General features: G+C 35.6%; 1 protein-coding gene across 6 annotated transcripts in view; it reads left to right on the forward strand.

Moving 5' to 3' along the window:
• The window catches only part of Vps13a (vacuolar protein sorting 13 homolog A), a 252,336-nt gene that overhangs the window by 38,586 nt on the left and 195,561 nt on the right, over nt 1-18,189 (forward strand). For 3 of the 6 annotated variants that reach the window (XM_087183513.1, XM_087183514.1, XM_087183515.1), the window contains exons 11-17: nt 1,004-1,131; nt 1,284-1,441; nt 2,460-2,631; nt 3,986-4,048; nt 4,507-4,645; nt 5,562-5,656; nt 6,013-6,155. In XM_087183513.1, the coding sequence (XP_087039639.1) occupies nt 1,004-1,131; nt 1,284-1,441; nt 2,460-2,631; nt 3,986-4,048; nt 4,507-4,645; nt 5,562-5,656; nt 6,013-6,155 (898 nt within the window). The remainder of the gene's footprint in view (nt 1-1,003; nt 1,132-1,283; nt 1,442-2,459; nt 2,632-3,985; nt 4,049-4,506; nt 4,646-5,561; nt 5,657-6,012; nt 6,156-18,189) is intronic. The other 3 variants (XM_004862535.4, XM_004862538.4, XM_004862539.4) reach the window with 1 other exon arrangement.

An 18,189-nucleotide genomic window follows, 5' to 3' on the forward strand; every position in this document is an offset into this window, starting at 1 on the left:
AGGGGCTGGGGATTTAGCTTAGTGGTTCTGGTGCCTGCCTTGCAAGCGCAAGGTCCTGAGTTCGATTCCTGGTACAAAAAAAAAAGAAATGATAAATGTTTCAGGAGATAGATATGTTTTACCTGATATAAATATTACACAATGTATATGTATATCAAAACAGTACATAGTACCCCATTATTAGGTACAGTATTTGTGTTTTTGTCTCAGTTAAAAAACTTAATTAAAAGTATAGGCCTTCAAAACAGTAAGAAAAATGATGATAGATTTTTAGCAGAGTAGGGATAGAACTGAGGACATGAAGCAGAAATGAAGAATAGAGAAAAGGTAGTAGATCAATGATGGTGTTCAGATAAATATTTTTGAATGCTTAGGGTGTAAAAAGTTAAGTGCTAGTCCTTTCAGATAATTAAAACGAGAGTACACAGATTTGTATACAGATTACCTTATAATTTAATACTTAATCTGTTTAGATTCTATTACTGGTCTCTGCACAATTGTTATTTTAGCACTATTGATTGAGCCAAGCAGGCAGTCTTAGGTACAATCTCATTTTCTCTTTCCTTTTATTAAAAATGGAAAGGAGGACTAGGTAGACAGAAGAGATATTGAATTCAGAATTAACGTCATCATAAAATGGAAGTTTAAATATAAACTTTTCCTTGTCAATTCTAATATTTATTCTTGCAAACAGTATACTTATATCAAAACTACTTTGTTGGGCTCTTTTCCTTTAAAGTGAATGTTCCTGCTTTTAAAGCTTACCTTGGTGTTTGGAGGAGTTTAGGTAGCCTTTAATTATACTTCAAAACACAACAAGAATTATAAGTATGAAAAAGATAAAAGAATTTTCATCCCTCCAAATTATGGCAGTGTGGACATTTGGGAACTGTAGAGGGCATAAAAGAAATGAAAATCAGCGTTTTCAGCTTGATCCTTTTAGTACCTTAAGACTTTTGAAATATGACTTTATTTAATATTTTCAATTTGTGTTATTTTCCAGTATTTCGCCCCATATCTGCTAATGCCAAGCTCCAGATGAATCGCCGATCGGATTTTGACTTTTCTGACCCCAAAATAAACTTGGAAGTTGAGTTACATAATATAGCAATTGAATTTAACAAACCACAGGTATTTTCTTTGATGAAATTTTAAATTTGATGAATTTAAAAGTTTTTAAGTTAAATTTTGTTTGATAAAAGGAAAACTATATTTTTCTAAAATTCTTGTTATATGGTAACATTTCTTTTAAAAGTTGATAATTTAATTTTTGTCTTCAACAGTTGAACAAAACTCTTGAAGCATTTAGGAGTTTTAATTTTTCCATTCTTCAGTATTTCAGTGTTGTGGAGCTTCTTGAGTCAATTGATATGATGAAACAAAATCTGCCTTACAGGAAGTTCAAACCTGATGTGCCTCTTCACTACCATGCCAAGGAATGGTAAAATGCCTTATGGTTTTTACTTTTAAAAATTAGGACATAAAAATAAGTTTAATAATTTTTTAAAGATACTATTTAAAAACTTTCTGTCACTGAGACAGAATACTTGCTGCCCACAAATGTATTTTAAATGTAAAGTGTATTTGTCTCACAGATTCAGGTGGGTTCAGTCTACAGCTGGCTTACTCCGAGGCAGACTTGGCGTGGTGTGAGGAAAGCTGCTATTCACCCCGAGGTAGCCAGGAGTCAGAAAAGAGGCAGGACCAAGACACTCCTTTCTAGATCACAGTCCAAACTCATGAGACTTTTGTGGGACATTTACATCTAAACCATAACAGATACACTTTTTGTGGTCCAATAAAGTACATAATTTGTGGCTAGCAGTGTATGTAACTTCTTTGGCTTATTGTAATGAAAATTGACTCAAGGGATTCTTCATAACTACTTATAACTGGGGATAATAAAATATTGTAATTTTCAGTTATGTAGATCAGTCTTTTTGCAACTGTTAAACTATCTTGGTTTGTTTTTCATCATTTTCCTTTCTACCCCTCACCCCCACTTGTCCTCTTCCTCAAACTTTTCTATCAGACTCACTAAGCCTTTAGTACTAAACTTCTATTTTAAGACCTGGAAAGGATATGGGAGCCTATCCAGTACATATTTAAAAATTCAAAAGTCTTATTCCAATTTTTATTCTCTAGTTGAAGTTGTAATTATTCTTACAGTTGACTTTTTAATTCAAGTGAGTAACATGTTGTGAGATACTGTATGGCTTGTTAGTTCTTTTGCAGAGCTATATTGTTCTAAACAAAATTGAATAGTTTTGCGTATTTTCACTTTGGAAAAAGGTAAAGTTAATAATGGATGGATTGTTAATACAGACAGGGTTAGAGAAAAGTAGGTGTTCCGATAATACATGATTTTCCAAGTCTCTATGATTATGCATACTTTTAGAGTTCGTACTGTTGATCCGAGAGTTTAAGTATGGAATTTTTCTTCTTCTTTTTTTGACTAGGTGGGGTTATGCTATATATGGTGTTCTTGAAGTAAATGTTTGCCCCAAATTACGAATGTGGTCATGGAAGCATATTAGCGAACATAGACAAAAAATGAAGCAGTATAAAGAATTGTATAAAAAAAGGTTAACAAGTAAGAAGCCATCTGGTGAAATTCTCATGTCTTTGGAGGTTAGCATTAAAAAATTGTGATTGAATATTTTGTACTGTATTATTCCTCCTGAGTCTTTATTGAGTAATGCTGATTATTTGCTGTAATTTTTACTGACCATGCTCTCTTTTATTTAGACATTTTTGTGCTCTTATTTACTCATTTAATGTAAGATCTGGCGAAATTATGTTAACTTTTAAAATTTAGTGAAGAATTTTCAACCTTAAGGAATTTGGATTCATGCACATACTAACTTGAAGCTTCATTTTATATCATTCTTAACCTCAAAACCTAAAAAGTGTTCACTACATCCTTTCCAAATTTCTCTGTAGGTTTCAAACCTATAAATTATCTGGCACCAGCCCATTTCTGTTGTGTTATTATCTGACTGTACATTGTTTTCTGTCTTCTATATGTGCAGTATTAGTTGTTATAGATGTGCCTATGCTAAAATGTGCCATCTGTCTTTTCTTGTCCTTCTGCTCTCCCAGTTCTGCTGGTCCCTAAAGTTCTATTTAAGTCCTATCCATTTTAAAGTTCTTGCATGAACTTTCCTGTGCTTAAATCTTATCTCTTGCCTGAACTTTCTGGCCTTACGGAGCTTTTTCTCTTTAATTCTTGTGTTATCTCTAGCAACTTGGTATTTCATTATCTGTCTTGAGGTATTATTCTTACATTAGTCAAATCTTTTAGCATTAGGGTGTATTTTAAAAGGGACTATTTTACCAGATGAATTAAATCTAGTTTAGAGAGACAGAGGGTAGTTATCTTCTTGAAATTAATGTAACCATTCTGAATCTAGAACATATTTCCAGTTAGTAGTAAAAAATGGCTTGAGCATGAAACTTAAAAGTAATCATAAGGTTGGATAGCTATGATGAAAGATTTAGTTTATCTCGGCTTATTTCAATAGCCCAAATATCTTTGGAAAGTGAACAAGTTAAAAACAAGTCTTAAGTGTGTCTAGGTAACTGATGATGGGGCATCTGAACTGTACACATAATATGAGGAATTTATAGTTATGTTTTTAGTTAAAAATGGCACTGTGTTTATGCTTAGCTGCAATTAAAACCCAAGTAAAAGTAATTTGTAAAATATATGTATGTTGTCTTTTCACTGTGTGTTGGTAACTGTTTATAGTTGTAACCTTTATATGCTCAACAGATCTGCTTTCTTTGTTCAAAATGCTACTCTGTTGTACTAATTTTCAAGCTAATTATATAGACACTGCCTTCCAGAATTTAACAAATGTATCTTATATTGTCTGGGTGTTCTTTTTTCTGCTTCTATCCTGTTTTCATTACTATAGAAATTTGATGCATTATGTATATATAATTATTTATGTGAAGTTAACATTTTCATTTATATTTTCAGGAGTTGGAGAAAACCCTGGATATCTTTAATATAACTATAGCTAGACAACAGGCAGAAGTTGAGGTAATTTTAGATTTATCATTCAGTTATTAAGAATAAATCTGAATTCTATATGGATATGACAGATGCTGTAATGTTATCAATATCATGCTGAAAAATACTGTTTCCTTCAAAGGCTTCAATTTTACTTTTGTGTGTTATTAGAAAATTTGAGTTAATCTTTGCCACCTCCATTTAAATCAGACAGGTTTTTATAGATAGAAATTTTAGTAATAATTAGGCTTACCGTAAAGGTGAAAAGCTAGTTTTTTCCCTATACATTACGATGACTCATAAGACAGTAGGGAAACTATGTGATCCAGAATTCTTGCTGGCTGATGTTGCAGTTATTAAGTTCTGTTGTTTGTGTATCTTGTTTATGTTCACTCAGGTGGATACATTTTGGAAATACGTGGTTGTAGTTCTTTTGAGGTGCTAAAAAAGGATAATTTTTTATTTATGTGAAAATTTAATCATTTTAGGTAAAGAAGGCTGGATACAGAATTTATAAAGAAGGAGTAAAAGATCCAGAGGATAATAAAGGATGGTTTAGTTGGCTATGGACTTGGTCAGAATCAAAAACCAAACAGACTAAACAGCAACCAGACGTTAAACCTGGAAGTATGTTCGTTTCATTTTATAGTTTTATAGTTAATTATCAGGTGTGAAATAAAGTTTTGTAGAAAAGTTTCTCTAATTAAAATAAATGTGTGTATCTATATTGTATATATATACATATGTAAAATGATATATTGTTTAAATTTATTATAAAGTTTTAAGTCTAAAATGTGTTTATTTTGCCCTTTTTTTTCTTTTTTGACTTAAATCAACTATTTTTCTTCTATGGATTGACTGGGTGATTCTTTTTAAAATTATAATTATTCAGTTATATTGTGCAGATCAGTGGGTTTCATAATATGCATTTTAATTCATGCATTTTAAATGTGTATGTTAATTTTTAAAAATCTTAACTAATGCTACAGAAGAACTTTATATCCCAAACATTTAGTGAATGCATTTGGGGGTAGTAAATAAAAATTACATAATGTTGTACACCATTTGAAATTTTAATTGAAATTGTTTCTTGGAAAGATTTTTATTTCTTAAATGCTTAAGGTCATAGCTTTGGGACTTAGATATACATCCTGGATCTATCACTTGTTGGCTCTAGCAAATTAGTTAAGTTCTCTAAATCTGTTTTAACATCTATAAATTGGGAGGAAATTATAACTACCTCTACCCTATTTTGTATGCTCAGTGTATTTCTTAGTACAGTGGCATTAACTGCCCAATACAGTTAGCCCTTTTTTGAACTCCTGATTAATACAAACATTTAGAAATCTGTTAAATTTGTATGCTTAGTAACTTAGGTTTTTGGAGAGTAACTTTAAAATTTTCGGTACTATCCTAACATTCATTGGTTCTGAAAAGTAATAGAAAAAGAAAGTAAACTTTGCGTTTTATTTATAAAGGCAGCTGAATTATGCTTTATAATATTATTGGTTAAGAACCTGAAACACCTGTTTATGATTTGTAGTTCTTGAAGAAATGTTGACACCTGAAGAAAAAACTTTACTCTATGAAGCAATTGGCTATAGTGAAACAGCAGTTGATCCAACTTTGCCCAAAACAGTAAGATGTTTTCTTGCTTTATAAACTCTGAATTTAACGTTAGATATGCTTATTATAATGCCTATATAATTCAGATGTATATACTACTCACTTGTTCTGGGATCTTTTTCTGGGTCCATAAGTATTTCATTTATTTTAATTTCCAAAGTTGAATAGAAGTTACTCAATTTATTTTTTTGATGCTAAAATGCTGATTTTAAAAAGTATATATATTTTAAATTAATGGATTATAAAAGTAAGATTATATGTTGTGTTTATAATTACGTGTGTATGTGTGTGTGTATATATATTTATGTGTGTGTGTGTATATATATATATGTATATATTTACTTTATTTTTCTGGGGATATACTCTAGTTTGAAGCCATGAAGATTTTCATTCATTTGAAAAGTATGTCTGTTGTTTTAAGAGAAAGTCACCAAAAACCTGAGCTCATAGACATTGTTGTAGAAGAATTTAGCACTTCAGTTGTGCAAAGACCAGGAGCACAAGCAATAAAGTAAGTATTAATTTATTTTCTTTTATAGATCAAGCGTTTCTAATCTGAAAATCTGAAACTTTTTCAGTGCTCTCATGGTGCCAGTAGTAGAAAATTCCACACCTGAGCTTGTGTGAAGAGTCATAGTCAAAATGCAGGTGCACTAAAAATGTTGTATATAATTATCTTCAGGCTCTGTACATGAGGTGTATATGAAATACAGATTTTGTGTTACCATATGCATAAGGAGATACTCTAAGATCCAAAAAAATCTGAAAACTTTTTAGAAATACATATTTCTGGTCTCAGGCATTTCAGATAAGGGATATTCATCCTGTGTTTTAAAAGAAAAAATTTGACTGTAAGGTTGAAGTTTGGGTCACAGTCTTTCAGTCTTGTATATGTAATAGTTCCATCTATCTGTGCATGTGATTTTAGGAGCTTTCATTTTTTTCCCAGTAATACACTGTATATCTTTTAGAATTACAATTGTTTTATTAATTATTTTTTTGTATTAAATTCTTTTATTGGTACATTGTAGGTATACAACACAATTACATTTCTCATTGGGAATTGTACCTTTATATAATGCATCTTGGTTCTTATTTTTTCCCCATTCCTAGCCCTCCCTTCACGCCCTCCACCCTTCCCTATTTACAAAGACTTTATTTCCATTTTTTCCATTTCTCATCATTTTTTCCTTTCCCTTCTTTCCTTTCCCCTGCCCCTCCCACTACCCCTACCCCTTTGGACCTTTTCTTCCTATTTTACATTATCAATTATTCATTCTAATCATTGGTACATTTTAGGTATACAGTATAATGACAGTCATCATTGGAAATTTGCACCTTAACATAATCTCTCTTGGTTCTTATTTTTCACCCTTGCCCAGCCCTCCCTTCAACCCCTCCATTCCTCCCTATTTACAAAGATTTTGTTCCTATTTTTCCATTTTCTCATATTAATCCCATTCCCTTCTATCCTTTCCCCTAGCCCTCCCACTTCCTTCCCCTTTGCCTCTTTTCTTCCTATTTCACATTACCTATTATACATTTAGTCCTTATTTACACTTTCAGTTTCTCACACCAGAGAAACTATTCAGTATTTATTCATGTGTGTCCTATTTATTTCACTTAAGAGTACTGTCTCAATATGCATCCACTTAGCTATAAATGTCTCTAATTTCTCATTTTTTATGGCTGAGTAGTACTCCATTTTATAAAAAAAACATATTTTCTTGATCCAGACTCCAGTTGATGGGCATTTGGCCTGTTTCTAAGTTTTAGCTATTACAGACTGTGCTGCTATGAACATGGGTGCACATTATATCACTGTGGTATGATTCTTTTAATTCGTTGGGGAAGACCCCCAGCAGTGGAATAGCGGGGTCAAATGGGACTTCCAGTCCTAGTTCTTTGAGGTATCTCCATAGTGATTTCCACAGTGCTTGCACCAGTCTACACTACCACCAGCAGTGGAGCAGGGTTCCTCTTTCCCCACAGCCCCGCCAGCATTTCTTATTGGTTGATTTCATGATAGCAGCCATTCTTTCTGGAGTGAAGTGGAATCTCAGCGTTGTTTTCATTTGCATCTCTCGAATGACCAGTGATGTTGAACATTTTTTCATGTATTTATTTGCTATCTCTACTTCTTTGTCTGAGAAATGTCTGTTCATTTCAGATGCCCATTTTTGGATTGGGTCTTTAAATTTGGGAGGTCTGATCTTTTTAAGTTCTTTCTAGATTCGAGATAGTAGACCTTTGTCTGAGGAAGAGCAGGTGAAGAGTTTTTCCCACATTGTGGGTTGCCTCTTCACACTGCTGGTGGTTTCTCTTGCTGTGCAGAAGCTTTTTAATAAGAAGAGATCCCATTTGTTGATTGTTTGTGCTAGTTCACTGGCAACTGAGGTTTTGTTCATAAAATCTTTTCCTACACTGATGTCTTCAAGGGTTCTCCCTAACCTCTGTTCCAATTGGTTCAGAGTTTCTATTTTAATATTTAGATCTTTAATCCATTTTGATTTTAGTTTAGTGCATGGTGAGAGATATAGGTCTAGTTTTAATCTTTGGCAAGTTGAAGCCCAATTTTTCCAGCACCATTTATTAAAGAGGCTATCTTTCCTCCAGTGAGGGTGTTTGGCTCCTTTGTCGAAGATGAGATGGCTGAGTGTGTCTGGCGTTGTTTCTGCATCTTCTGATCTGTTCCACTGGTCCTCAAGTCTGTTTCTTTGCCAGTACCATGCTGTTTTTATCACAGTAGCTTTGTAGTAGAGTTGCAGGTTGGGGATTGTGATACCCCTTGCCATGTCTCTGTTACCTAGAATTGCTTTTGCTCTTCTGGGTCTCTTCTTGCTCCACCTGAATTTTTGGATTGTTTTCTCAAGGTCCGTGAAGTATGCTGCTGGGATCTCAATTGGAATTGCATTAAATCTATATAGCAGTTTTGGAAGTATGGCCATTTTCACTCTATTAATCCTTCCTACCCAGGAGCAGGGGATGTCTGTCCATTTTCTGATATCATCTTCAATCTCTCTTTTCAGAGTGCCATAGTTTTCAGAGAAGAGGTCTTTGATTTCTTTCGTTAGGTTCATTCCTAGGTATTTCAGTTTTTTGGATGCTATTGGGAAAGGAATTCTTTGCCCTGTTTCTCTTTCAGTGAGTCTGTCATTGGTGTAGAGGAAAGCTATTGATTTTTGTGTGTTGACCTTGTAACCAGCTACTTGACTGAATTTGGTTATTAAGTCTAGAAGACTTTTGGTGGAGTTTTTGGGATCTTCTATATAGAGTATCATGTCATCTGCAAATAATGACAGTTTGACTTCTTCATTACCTATCTTTATTCCTTTTATTTCTTTCTCTTGTCTAATTGCCATGGCTAATGTTTCCAGAACTATATTGAACAAGAGTGGTGATAGTGAACATCCTTGTCTTGTGCCTGATTTTAGTGTGAAGGATTTCAGTTTTTGACCATTTAGTATGATATTGGCTGTTGGTTTTTCATAGATGGCTTCTATCAGTTTGAGGTAGAGACCATCTATTCCAATATTTTGAAGGGTTTTTATCATAAATGCATGTTGGATTTTGTCAAATGCTTTTTCTGCATCTATGGAGATAATCATGTAGTTTTTGTCCTTGGCTCTATTGATGTAGTGTATTACATTAATTGATTTGTGTATGTTGAACGATCCCTGCATCCCTGGGATGAATCTCACTTGATCAGGGTTTATGATCTTCTTGATGATCTTCTGCATTCTGTTTGCCAGTATCTTATGAAGGATTTTTGCGTCTGTGTTCATTAGTGAGATTGGCCTATAGTTCTCTTTTTCGATTGGGTCTTTCTCTGCCTTGGGGATCAAGGTGATGCTTGCTTCCAGGAATGAATTTGGGAATATTGCTTCCCTTTCAATTTCATTGAAGAGTTTAAACAGTAGTGGCAGCAGTTCCTCTCTAAATGTCTTGTAGAATTCAGCAGTGAAGCCTTCAAGGCCTGGGCTTTTCTTAGTTGATAAGTTTTTAATTACATTTTCAATTTCATTGGTTGATATTGGGTTGTTCAGAATTTTTAGGTCTTCGTTCAACTTTGCTAATTCATATGTATGTAGGAATCTGTCCATTTCTTCTCTGTTGTCCCTCTTATTGGCATATAGGTTCTGGAAGTCGGTCTTGATGATCCTCTGGATGTCTGCTGGGTCTGTTGTAATTTCACCCTTTTCATTCCTAATTGCATGCATTTGGGCCTTTTCTTTCCTTTTTCTGACAAGGTTGGCTAAAGGTTTGTCAATTTTGTTGATTCTTTCGAAGAACCAACTCTTGGCTTCGTTGATTTTTTTGTATCGTTCTCCTAGTCTCCATTGCATTGATTTCTCCTCTTATCTTTATAATTTCCTCCCTTGTATGAGCTTTGGGATTGTCCTGCTCTTCTTTTTTTGGAAGCTTGAGGTTCAGCGTCAGGTTGTTTAATTGGGTTCATTCTGTTTTCCTAATATGATTATTCACTGCTATGAATTTCCCTTGTAGGGCTGCTTTCATTGTGCCCCATAGATTCCGATGTGTTGTACTGGCATTGTCATTTAATTGAAGGAATTGTCTGATTTCTTCTTTAATTTCCTCTGTGACCCATTGGTTATTCAGAAGTGTGTTGTTCAATTTCCACGTGTTTATGAGATTTTTTGAGTTTCTTTTGCTCTGGATCTCCAATTTCATCACATTATGGTCTGATAGTGTACAGGGGATAGCTTCAATTCCTTTGCACTTACTTAAACATGTTCTATGTGTGAGTATGTCGTCTATTTTGGAGAATGACCCATGTTCAGTTGAGAAGAATGTGTATTCTGATTTTGTGGGGTGGAAGACTCTGTAAACATCTGTTAAGTTCATTTGTTCAGGAGTTCGATTGAGTTCTAGTATTTCATTACTTATTTTTAGTCTAATTGTTCTATCTATTTGTGACAGTGGGGTGTTGAGGTCCCCCACTACAATTGTATTAGTGCCTGTATGACTTTTCATGTCTGTTAGTATTTGTTTTATATAGTTGTGTGCGCTAGTATTTGGTGCATAGATATTTATGATTGTCATCTCTTCCTCTTGGATTCTTCCCTTTACAAGGATGTAGTGTCCTTCTTCGTCTCTCTTAATCAGTGTTGGTTTGAAACCTACTTGATCTGCCAAGAGGATAGCTACTCCTGCTTTTTTTCGGGTTTCTGTCGCATGGAGTATTGTTTTCCACCCTTTAACTTTCAGTCTGTGAGTTTCCTTTTGAATGAAGTGTGTTTCTTGTATGCAGCATATTGTTGGATTTTGCTTCTTGACCCATTCTGCCAGTCTCTTTCTTTTGATTGGTGAATTGAGACCATTAACGTTGATGGTTATAACTGAAATGTATTGACTTGTCATTGCCATGACTTTTTCTTTTTGTTGGGTTCTCCCCCTTTCCATTTAATTTCTTGTCGTGTCAGCTGGGTTCATTCTGCTTTGTTTCCTGGGGTTGTGATCCTCAATGTCTGTTCCTAGGATATTGTGTAAAATTCTTTGGAGTGCTGGTTTGGTATTCACGAAGTTCCTAAGGTGCTCTTTGTCATGAAAGCATCTTATTTCTCCATCCATGTTGAAATATAGTTTTGCGGGGTACATCAATCTAGGTTGGAGGCTGTTTTCTTTTAGGGCTTGGAGTATGTCATTCCAAGCTCTTCTTGCCTTGATGGTTTGTGTTGAGAAGTCTGCTGTGATTCTGATGGGCTTTCCTTCGTATGTGATTTGTTTCTTTTCTCTGACTGCTTGTAGAACTTTGTTCTTCTGTTGTGTTTCTGGAATCTTAACAGTTATATGCCTATGTTTAGATTTTTTTGATCAAGGCTATTTGGAGTCCTATATGCCTCACTTATCCGTATGTCAAGCTCTTTTCCCCTGTTTGGGCAGTTTTCTGCCATTATTTCTGTGAAGAGATATTTTATGTCATCTCCACTCTCCTGTTTCTTCATTGAGCCCAGTCAGTCTTATGTTATTCTTCTTTGCATCATCTAGCAGCTGCTGGATTGATTTCTCATGTTCCCCTACAATTTTGAAGCAGTTTTTCTTTTCTTGGTCACTAATTGCAATCTTATCTTCTATATCTGAAATTCTGTCCTCACATTGGCTCATTCTGCTGTGTAGACTTTCAGAGGAGTTTTTCATGTCCTGGAAATCTATTTGCATCTGTTTTATGGATTCTATTTGTTTCTTATGTTGGGATTCCATCATGTTCCTGAGCTCCTCTCTAGATTTATTAATCATGTCTTGCGCTAGAGGCACAATTTCTCCTGTTATCTGAGAAATTATTTCTGATTTCATTTTTTCCAGATCCCCTTTTGTTGCCAGTTCAGTGGGTCCAGGTGGTTGAGTATCAGAGTGTTCCATCTCATTTCCCTTTGGGGTTGCTGTAGGTGATCTGGAAGTCTGGTTTTGAGACTTATTTATGTGTTTTCTCATTTTGACTGTGGCGGGGGGCTGTTAGCGCCTGCACGGATTACCTCCTCTGAGCTGGGTCAGGTGGGACAGGGGCCGGGAGCAGCGGTAGGGATGGTGACCCAAAAGCCCTTTCCTGTGGGCTGGGAGCAGTGGGAGGGATGGTGGCCAGGAAACCCCTTCCTCTGGACCAGGAGCAGTGGGATGGTGGCTCAGAAGCCCCTCCCTCTGGGCCGGGAGCAGTGGGAGGGATGGTGTCCTGGAAGCCCCTTCCTCTGGGCCAGGAGCAGCAGGACAGAAGGTGGCCCAAAAGCCCTTTCCTCTGGGCTGGGAGCAGCGGGAGGGGTGTTGACTGGGAAGCCCCTTCCTCTGGACCAGGAGCAGTGGGACGACAGCTCAGAAGCCCCTACCTCTGGGCTGGAAACAGTGGGACTCAGTACCTTGGTCTGGTGGTCTGGTGTCCTCTGCGTCTTTGTAGTGTGGAATCAGGTGGCTGCCTGTCTGCAGTGGGGTGATTGGGTGTCTTCCAAGTGACTCAGGACCTCAGTAGGGCATGCACAGACCTGCCTGTCTGCAGTGGGCCGACTCGGCATGTTCCCCGTGACTGGGGACCTTGGTAGGGTGTCGTTTTATTAATTTTTAATGTCTTATAATGTGTACTAGAAAACTAAGTGCCAGTGAAATGGAAAGCACTAGGGAAAAATGTAAAAATGTTTAGCAGTTGTACCACACATAAAGAAACATTAGCAATGTGATTTTTTTTTTAATTTTTTTTTTTTTTTTTTGTGGGGATGGTTACGGGGGTTTGAACTTGGGATCTTGCGCTTGCGAGGCAGGAGGCGGAACCACTGAGCTAAATCCCGAGCCCTTGCAATGTGATTTTTAATGTGGGAATGTGTTTATTTTGTTCTTGTTTTTAAAATAGCACTATTGAAATATAATTCTCATACCTACAATATATTCATTTAAAGTATACATTCTTTTTTTTCACAACTTTATTGTATATCAGTTTCACATTGGTCTATTTATAAGGTTGTATAGCTATCACTAATTTCAGAACTTTTCGTCAACCTTTTAAAAAGAAAATTAACCTTTTAAAGAGTGGAATTTAGTATATTTGTACTGTTGTACAGTCACCAACCCTGTATATTCAAAACATTGTCATCACTGCAAAATAAGACCCTGACTCATTAAGTAATTATGCCACATCTTCCCTCCCTGCCCGCGCCTAGTCCTTGGAAAATATGCTTCTCCTTTAGATTTATAAATAGTGGATATTTTATGTAAATACATTAATATATGGCTTTTTGTGTCTTAATTTATTTCACTTAGCATAATGTTTTCAAGGCTATCCATATTTATACAAGTATGTATCCAAATTGCTTGGCTTTTTAAGGCTAAATAATATTCCACAATTTGTTTATCCATTTATCAGTGGGCATTTCGGTTCTGCCCACCTTCTGGCTAATAGGGAAATATGCTGCACTGAACATTCATGTGCAAGGGTTTGGATACTCTTTATTTTGGGTTTGAACATGGCAATGGAATTGTGGTAGCATAGTAATTCATTTTTACCTTTTTGAAATACTACCAAGCTGTAATTAGTAGGGGCTCATCTTTTACATTTCTACCAGGAAGCAGTGTACATGGGTTCAGAGTTTTCATGTCCTTTCCAATAATTGTTCTATTCTGTTTTTGTTTTGTTTTTAATTATAGCCATCCTTGTGACTGTGAAGTGTGGTATTTTATTGTTTTGATGTGAAATTGTCCCCCCCATTACATTTATTGGTACATTTTAGGTATAAAATACATTTATATGCATCATTGGGATCTTGTACCATTATATGAGTATCTTGGTTCCTATTTTTTTCTCCTTCCCCTGCCCTCCCTTCACTCCCTCTACCCTTCCCTATTTGCAAAGATTTTGTTTCCATTGTTTTCCTTTTCTCATATTTTTTCTTTTCCCTTCTTTCCTTTCCCCTACCCCTCCCACTTCCCCTGCTCCTTTAGACTTTTACATCCTATTACACAATATCAATTGTACATTTTTAACATAACAATATCAAGATCTAGGAGACATTATCAGAGATTTTACAGAATTTAAAAGGATATAGAAAGCATATTTCAAAAATCTGTCTTGAAATAAATTTGACAACTTCTAAGAAGTACCTTGGAAGACAAATTAATGAAACTAACTCTGGAGGAAATATAAAATTTGAATAGCACCTATTAAAGAAAGTATACTCCTAGCTTGAAAACCTACCTATGTGACAACAACAAGCTCATACACATTTTAACTGATGAATTATATCAAACATTTAAAGCAGAAAAAAGAAGGAAAACTTCTCCCCTCATTTTAGGAACTCAACATTGTGCTAATCCTAAAACTGGATAAAGATAATAGAAGAAAAAAGTATGAACATAGATAGAAATTTGTTTAACAAAACAAACTCTTAGAAGTCAGATCTGGTAGTATGTAGAAAGTGGTTTTATTATAGGGGTGGCAGTGTTGGTTCAGCATTGGAAGATCCACCCCCAAAAGTCATCATTTTAACAGAGGAAAGGAAAAAGCCATAGGATCCTGTCACTAGTTGGAGAAAAAGTACTGGACTAAATTCTACAGCTGTTCATGGTAAAAGCTATCAGGAGACTAGAAGTAGAACAGAACCTTCTCAACAGATTAAAGACATTTACTCCATACTTCCAGGGAGAATGCTTTATATGAATGGAGAAGATACAATGCTTTCTCCTTAAGGTGGGGAACAAGGGCAGATATGCCTACTCTTCATCTGTCCATTAGACTTTGAAACATAGGCCCAAACCAAAATAGTCTGGCAATAAAATGACACAACTAGGATAGGATTGGCATGGCAGAAGCAAAATCTTTATATGTAGATGAAATGATCATCTACAGAGAAAATACTAAGAAATCTCTAGGAGCCCCTAGAACTTGTACTTGAATTTAGCAGGATTAGAAAACACAAGGTATATATAAAAATTCAAGTCTGTGCATGCTTGCTATAAATGAAGAACTGGATATTGAAATTTAAAAGTTATGTAGGAGTACAAAAGACCTAGAAAAGTTAAGAACAAAAACAGTGTTGGAAGACGTTTAGTACCTAATTTTAAGACTTCTTCTAAAGCTACAGCAATCAAGGCAGTGTTGGTGTAAAGAAAGACATATAGATCATTTGAATAAAACAGAGAATCTAGAAATAGAACCACTCATATATGGTCCACTGAGTTTTGAAAGATTATTTAACATGAACCTTTTGTAGAATATAAACTTGATTCAAGAGCCGAGGAAGAGACAGTGTTTTCAGCAAATGGCTCTAGACAACCTGGTATCCGTATATAGAAAATTAACCTCAACCCTTTATTTCCATACATAAAAATAACTTGAAAGGATCTATGAACCTAAATATGAAAGCCTAAAAGTTTAAAACTTTAAGAAGAAATTATAAGGGAAAATGTTTATGAATTTAGGGTAGGCAAGAACTTCCTAGGATACAAAAAACATGATGTATAAAAGAAAAAAAATGATAAATGAGATTCCAACAAAATTTAGAACTTTAAATGACATCATTAAAATGGAAAGTAGTCCTCAAACAGACCATATTTCCAATACATATAACCTATGACCAGAATATATAAAGAACTCTTACAGCTCATTAATAGACAACCCAATTAAAAAGTAGACATAAGAAGATGATAAATAGCCAGTACAGCACCAGGAAAGGTGTGCAACACTAGAATCAGAAAAATACCAATCATGAATAATAGCAAGATTGAATTATATACTCATTAGGGAGATGAAGTTAAAAGTTTTAAAAGCCTTGCCATGACTTTTTCTTTTTGTAGGATTCTCCCCCTTAGCGTTTAATTTGTCACACCCAATGCATTCATTCTGCTGGGCCTCCTGGGGCTGTGATCCTCACTGTCTTTTCCCAGGACATTGTCTAAAATTTTTTGAAGTGCAGGCTTGACATGCATGAAGTTCCTAAGGTGCTCTTTATCATGAAAGTATCTTATTTCTCCATCAATTTTGAAAGATAGTTTTGCAAGGTACATCAATCTGGGTTTTAGGCTGTTTTCCTTTAGGGCTTGAAATACATCACTGCAAGCTCTTCTTGCCTTGAGGGTTTGTGTTGAGAAGTCTGCTGTGATTCTGATGGGCTTTCCTTTGTATGTGATTTGTTTCTTTTCTCTGACTGCTTGTAGAACTTTGTTCTTCTGTTGGGTTTCTGGAATCCTAATTGTTATATGCCTATGTGTAGAGTTTTTTTGATCTAGGCTAGTTGGAGTCCTATATGCCTCACTTATCTGTATGTCAGGTTCTTTACCCGCTTGGGAAGTTTTCTGCCATCACGTCTGCAAACAGCTTTTTTATGTTATCTGCACTCTCTCCTGTTTCTTCATTGACTCCAATCAGTCTTATGTTATTCTTCTTTGCATCGTCTACCAGCTGCTGGATTGATTTCTCATGTTCCCTTACAATTTTAAAGCAATTTTTCTTTTCCTGGTTACTAATTGCAATCTTATCTTCCATATCTGTAATTCTTTCCTCACATTGGTTCATTCTGCTGTGCAGACTTTCGATGGAGTTTTTAATCTCCTGGAAATCTGTTTCCATCTGTTTTATGGATTTCATTTGTTTCCTATGTTGGGATTCCATCATGTTCCTCAGGTCCTCTATTTTTTTATCTGTGTCCTCTCTAGATTTATTAATCATGTCTTGCACTATGGGCACGATCTCTGCTGTTACGTGAGAAATTATTTCTGATTTCATTTTTCCCAGATCCTGTTTCATTGCCAGTTGAGAGAGTCCAGGTGGTTGAATATCAGATTGTTCCATCTCGTTTCCCTTTGGCGTTGCTGTAGGTGATCTGAAAGTCTGTTTTGGAGGCTTGTTTATGTGTCTTCTCTTTTCCACGGGGTTGGGGAGAGCTTCTGGCACCCATGCAGATCACCTTCTCTACCCTAGGAGCATGTAATGGCAGGGGAGACTCTTCCCGGGTGCTGGGATTGGCTCAACTTCTCTGCCCTAGGAGCAAGCATGGACTGATTTGAAATTGTTTAATGACTAAATGACATTGGGTATCTTTTCATGTGGATTTTGGCCCGTTTGTTTTTTTTGTTTTTTTTTGAGACAGCATCTCACTGTGTAGTTAAGATTACCCTTGAACTCACTATGTAATCCATGCTGTCCTCAAACTCATGACTATCCTCCTGCCCCAGCCTCCTAAGAGGCCATTTGTATACCTTCATTACTCCCTTTTTTTTTGGCACCGGGGATCAAACTCGTATCGTTGCGCTTGTGCAGCAGTTTGTGAAACCACTGAGCTAAATCCCTGGCCCATCCCATTTTTAAATTGAATATTTTTAGTGTTAATTTGTGAGAATATTTACTCTGAATCCTGTACTCTTATCAGGTACAAGATTGACAAATATTTTCTCCCATTCTTTAGCTTTTTTCCATTTTGTTTGTAATGATCTTTGATACATGACAATTTTTAACTTTGATGTGTTCATGTTTTTTTTTTCTTTTGTTGCTCATGCTTTGCTGTCATATCCTTCAGTTGGTTTGCCTAACCCATGATGATGGAAACCTACTCCACTGTTTTCCTCTGAGAGTTTCATATTTCTGTGTTATATATATGAGGTTAAAATCCATTTTGAGTTAATTTTTGTGTATGAGATAAAAAACGGACATAACTTGTATTTACATGTGGATATCCAAATGTCCCAGCACCACTTCTACAAGAGACTTCTTTTCCCCGCTTAGTGGTCTTGCTACCCTTATAGAATATGACTTGGCCATAGATTTATGAAAGACCCCCCCTCCCTTTATATTTGTGATGTTGAGAATTGAGCCCAAGGCCTTGTGCATGTCAGGCAAGCACTCTGCCACTGAACTAGTGCTGGGATTACAGGCATGCACCATCACCTCCTGCTCTAGCCCTGTATGATTAAGTTTTCTTTTTTGTGTTGAATAAAGACCATTATATTCCTAGTTTATTGAGTTTATTCTCTTTCATTTTTTAACCATTTGGATTTTATTAATAAGTGCTTTTCTGGATCAATTGAGATGTTATGTACTTTTAATTATGGTTCCC

This window comes from Heterocephalus glaber, unplaced genomic scaffold (assembly GCF_053883595.1).
Source record: "Heterocephalus glaber isolate CG9 unplaced genomic scaffold, H.glaber_assembly_v1.0 deba00001481, whole genome shotgun sequence".
Taxonomy (NCBI): Eukaryota; Metazoa; Chordata; class Mammalia; order Rodentia; family Bathyergidae; genus Heterocephalus; species Heterocephalus glaber.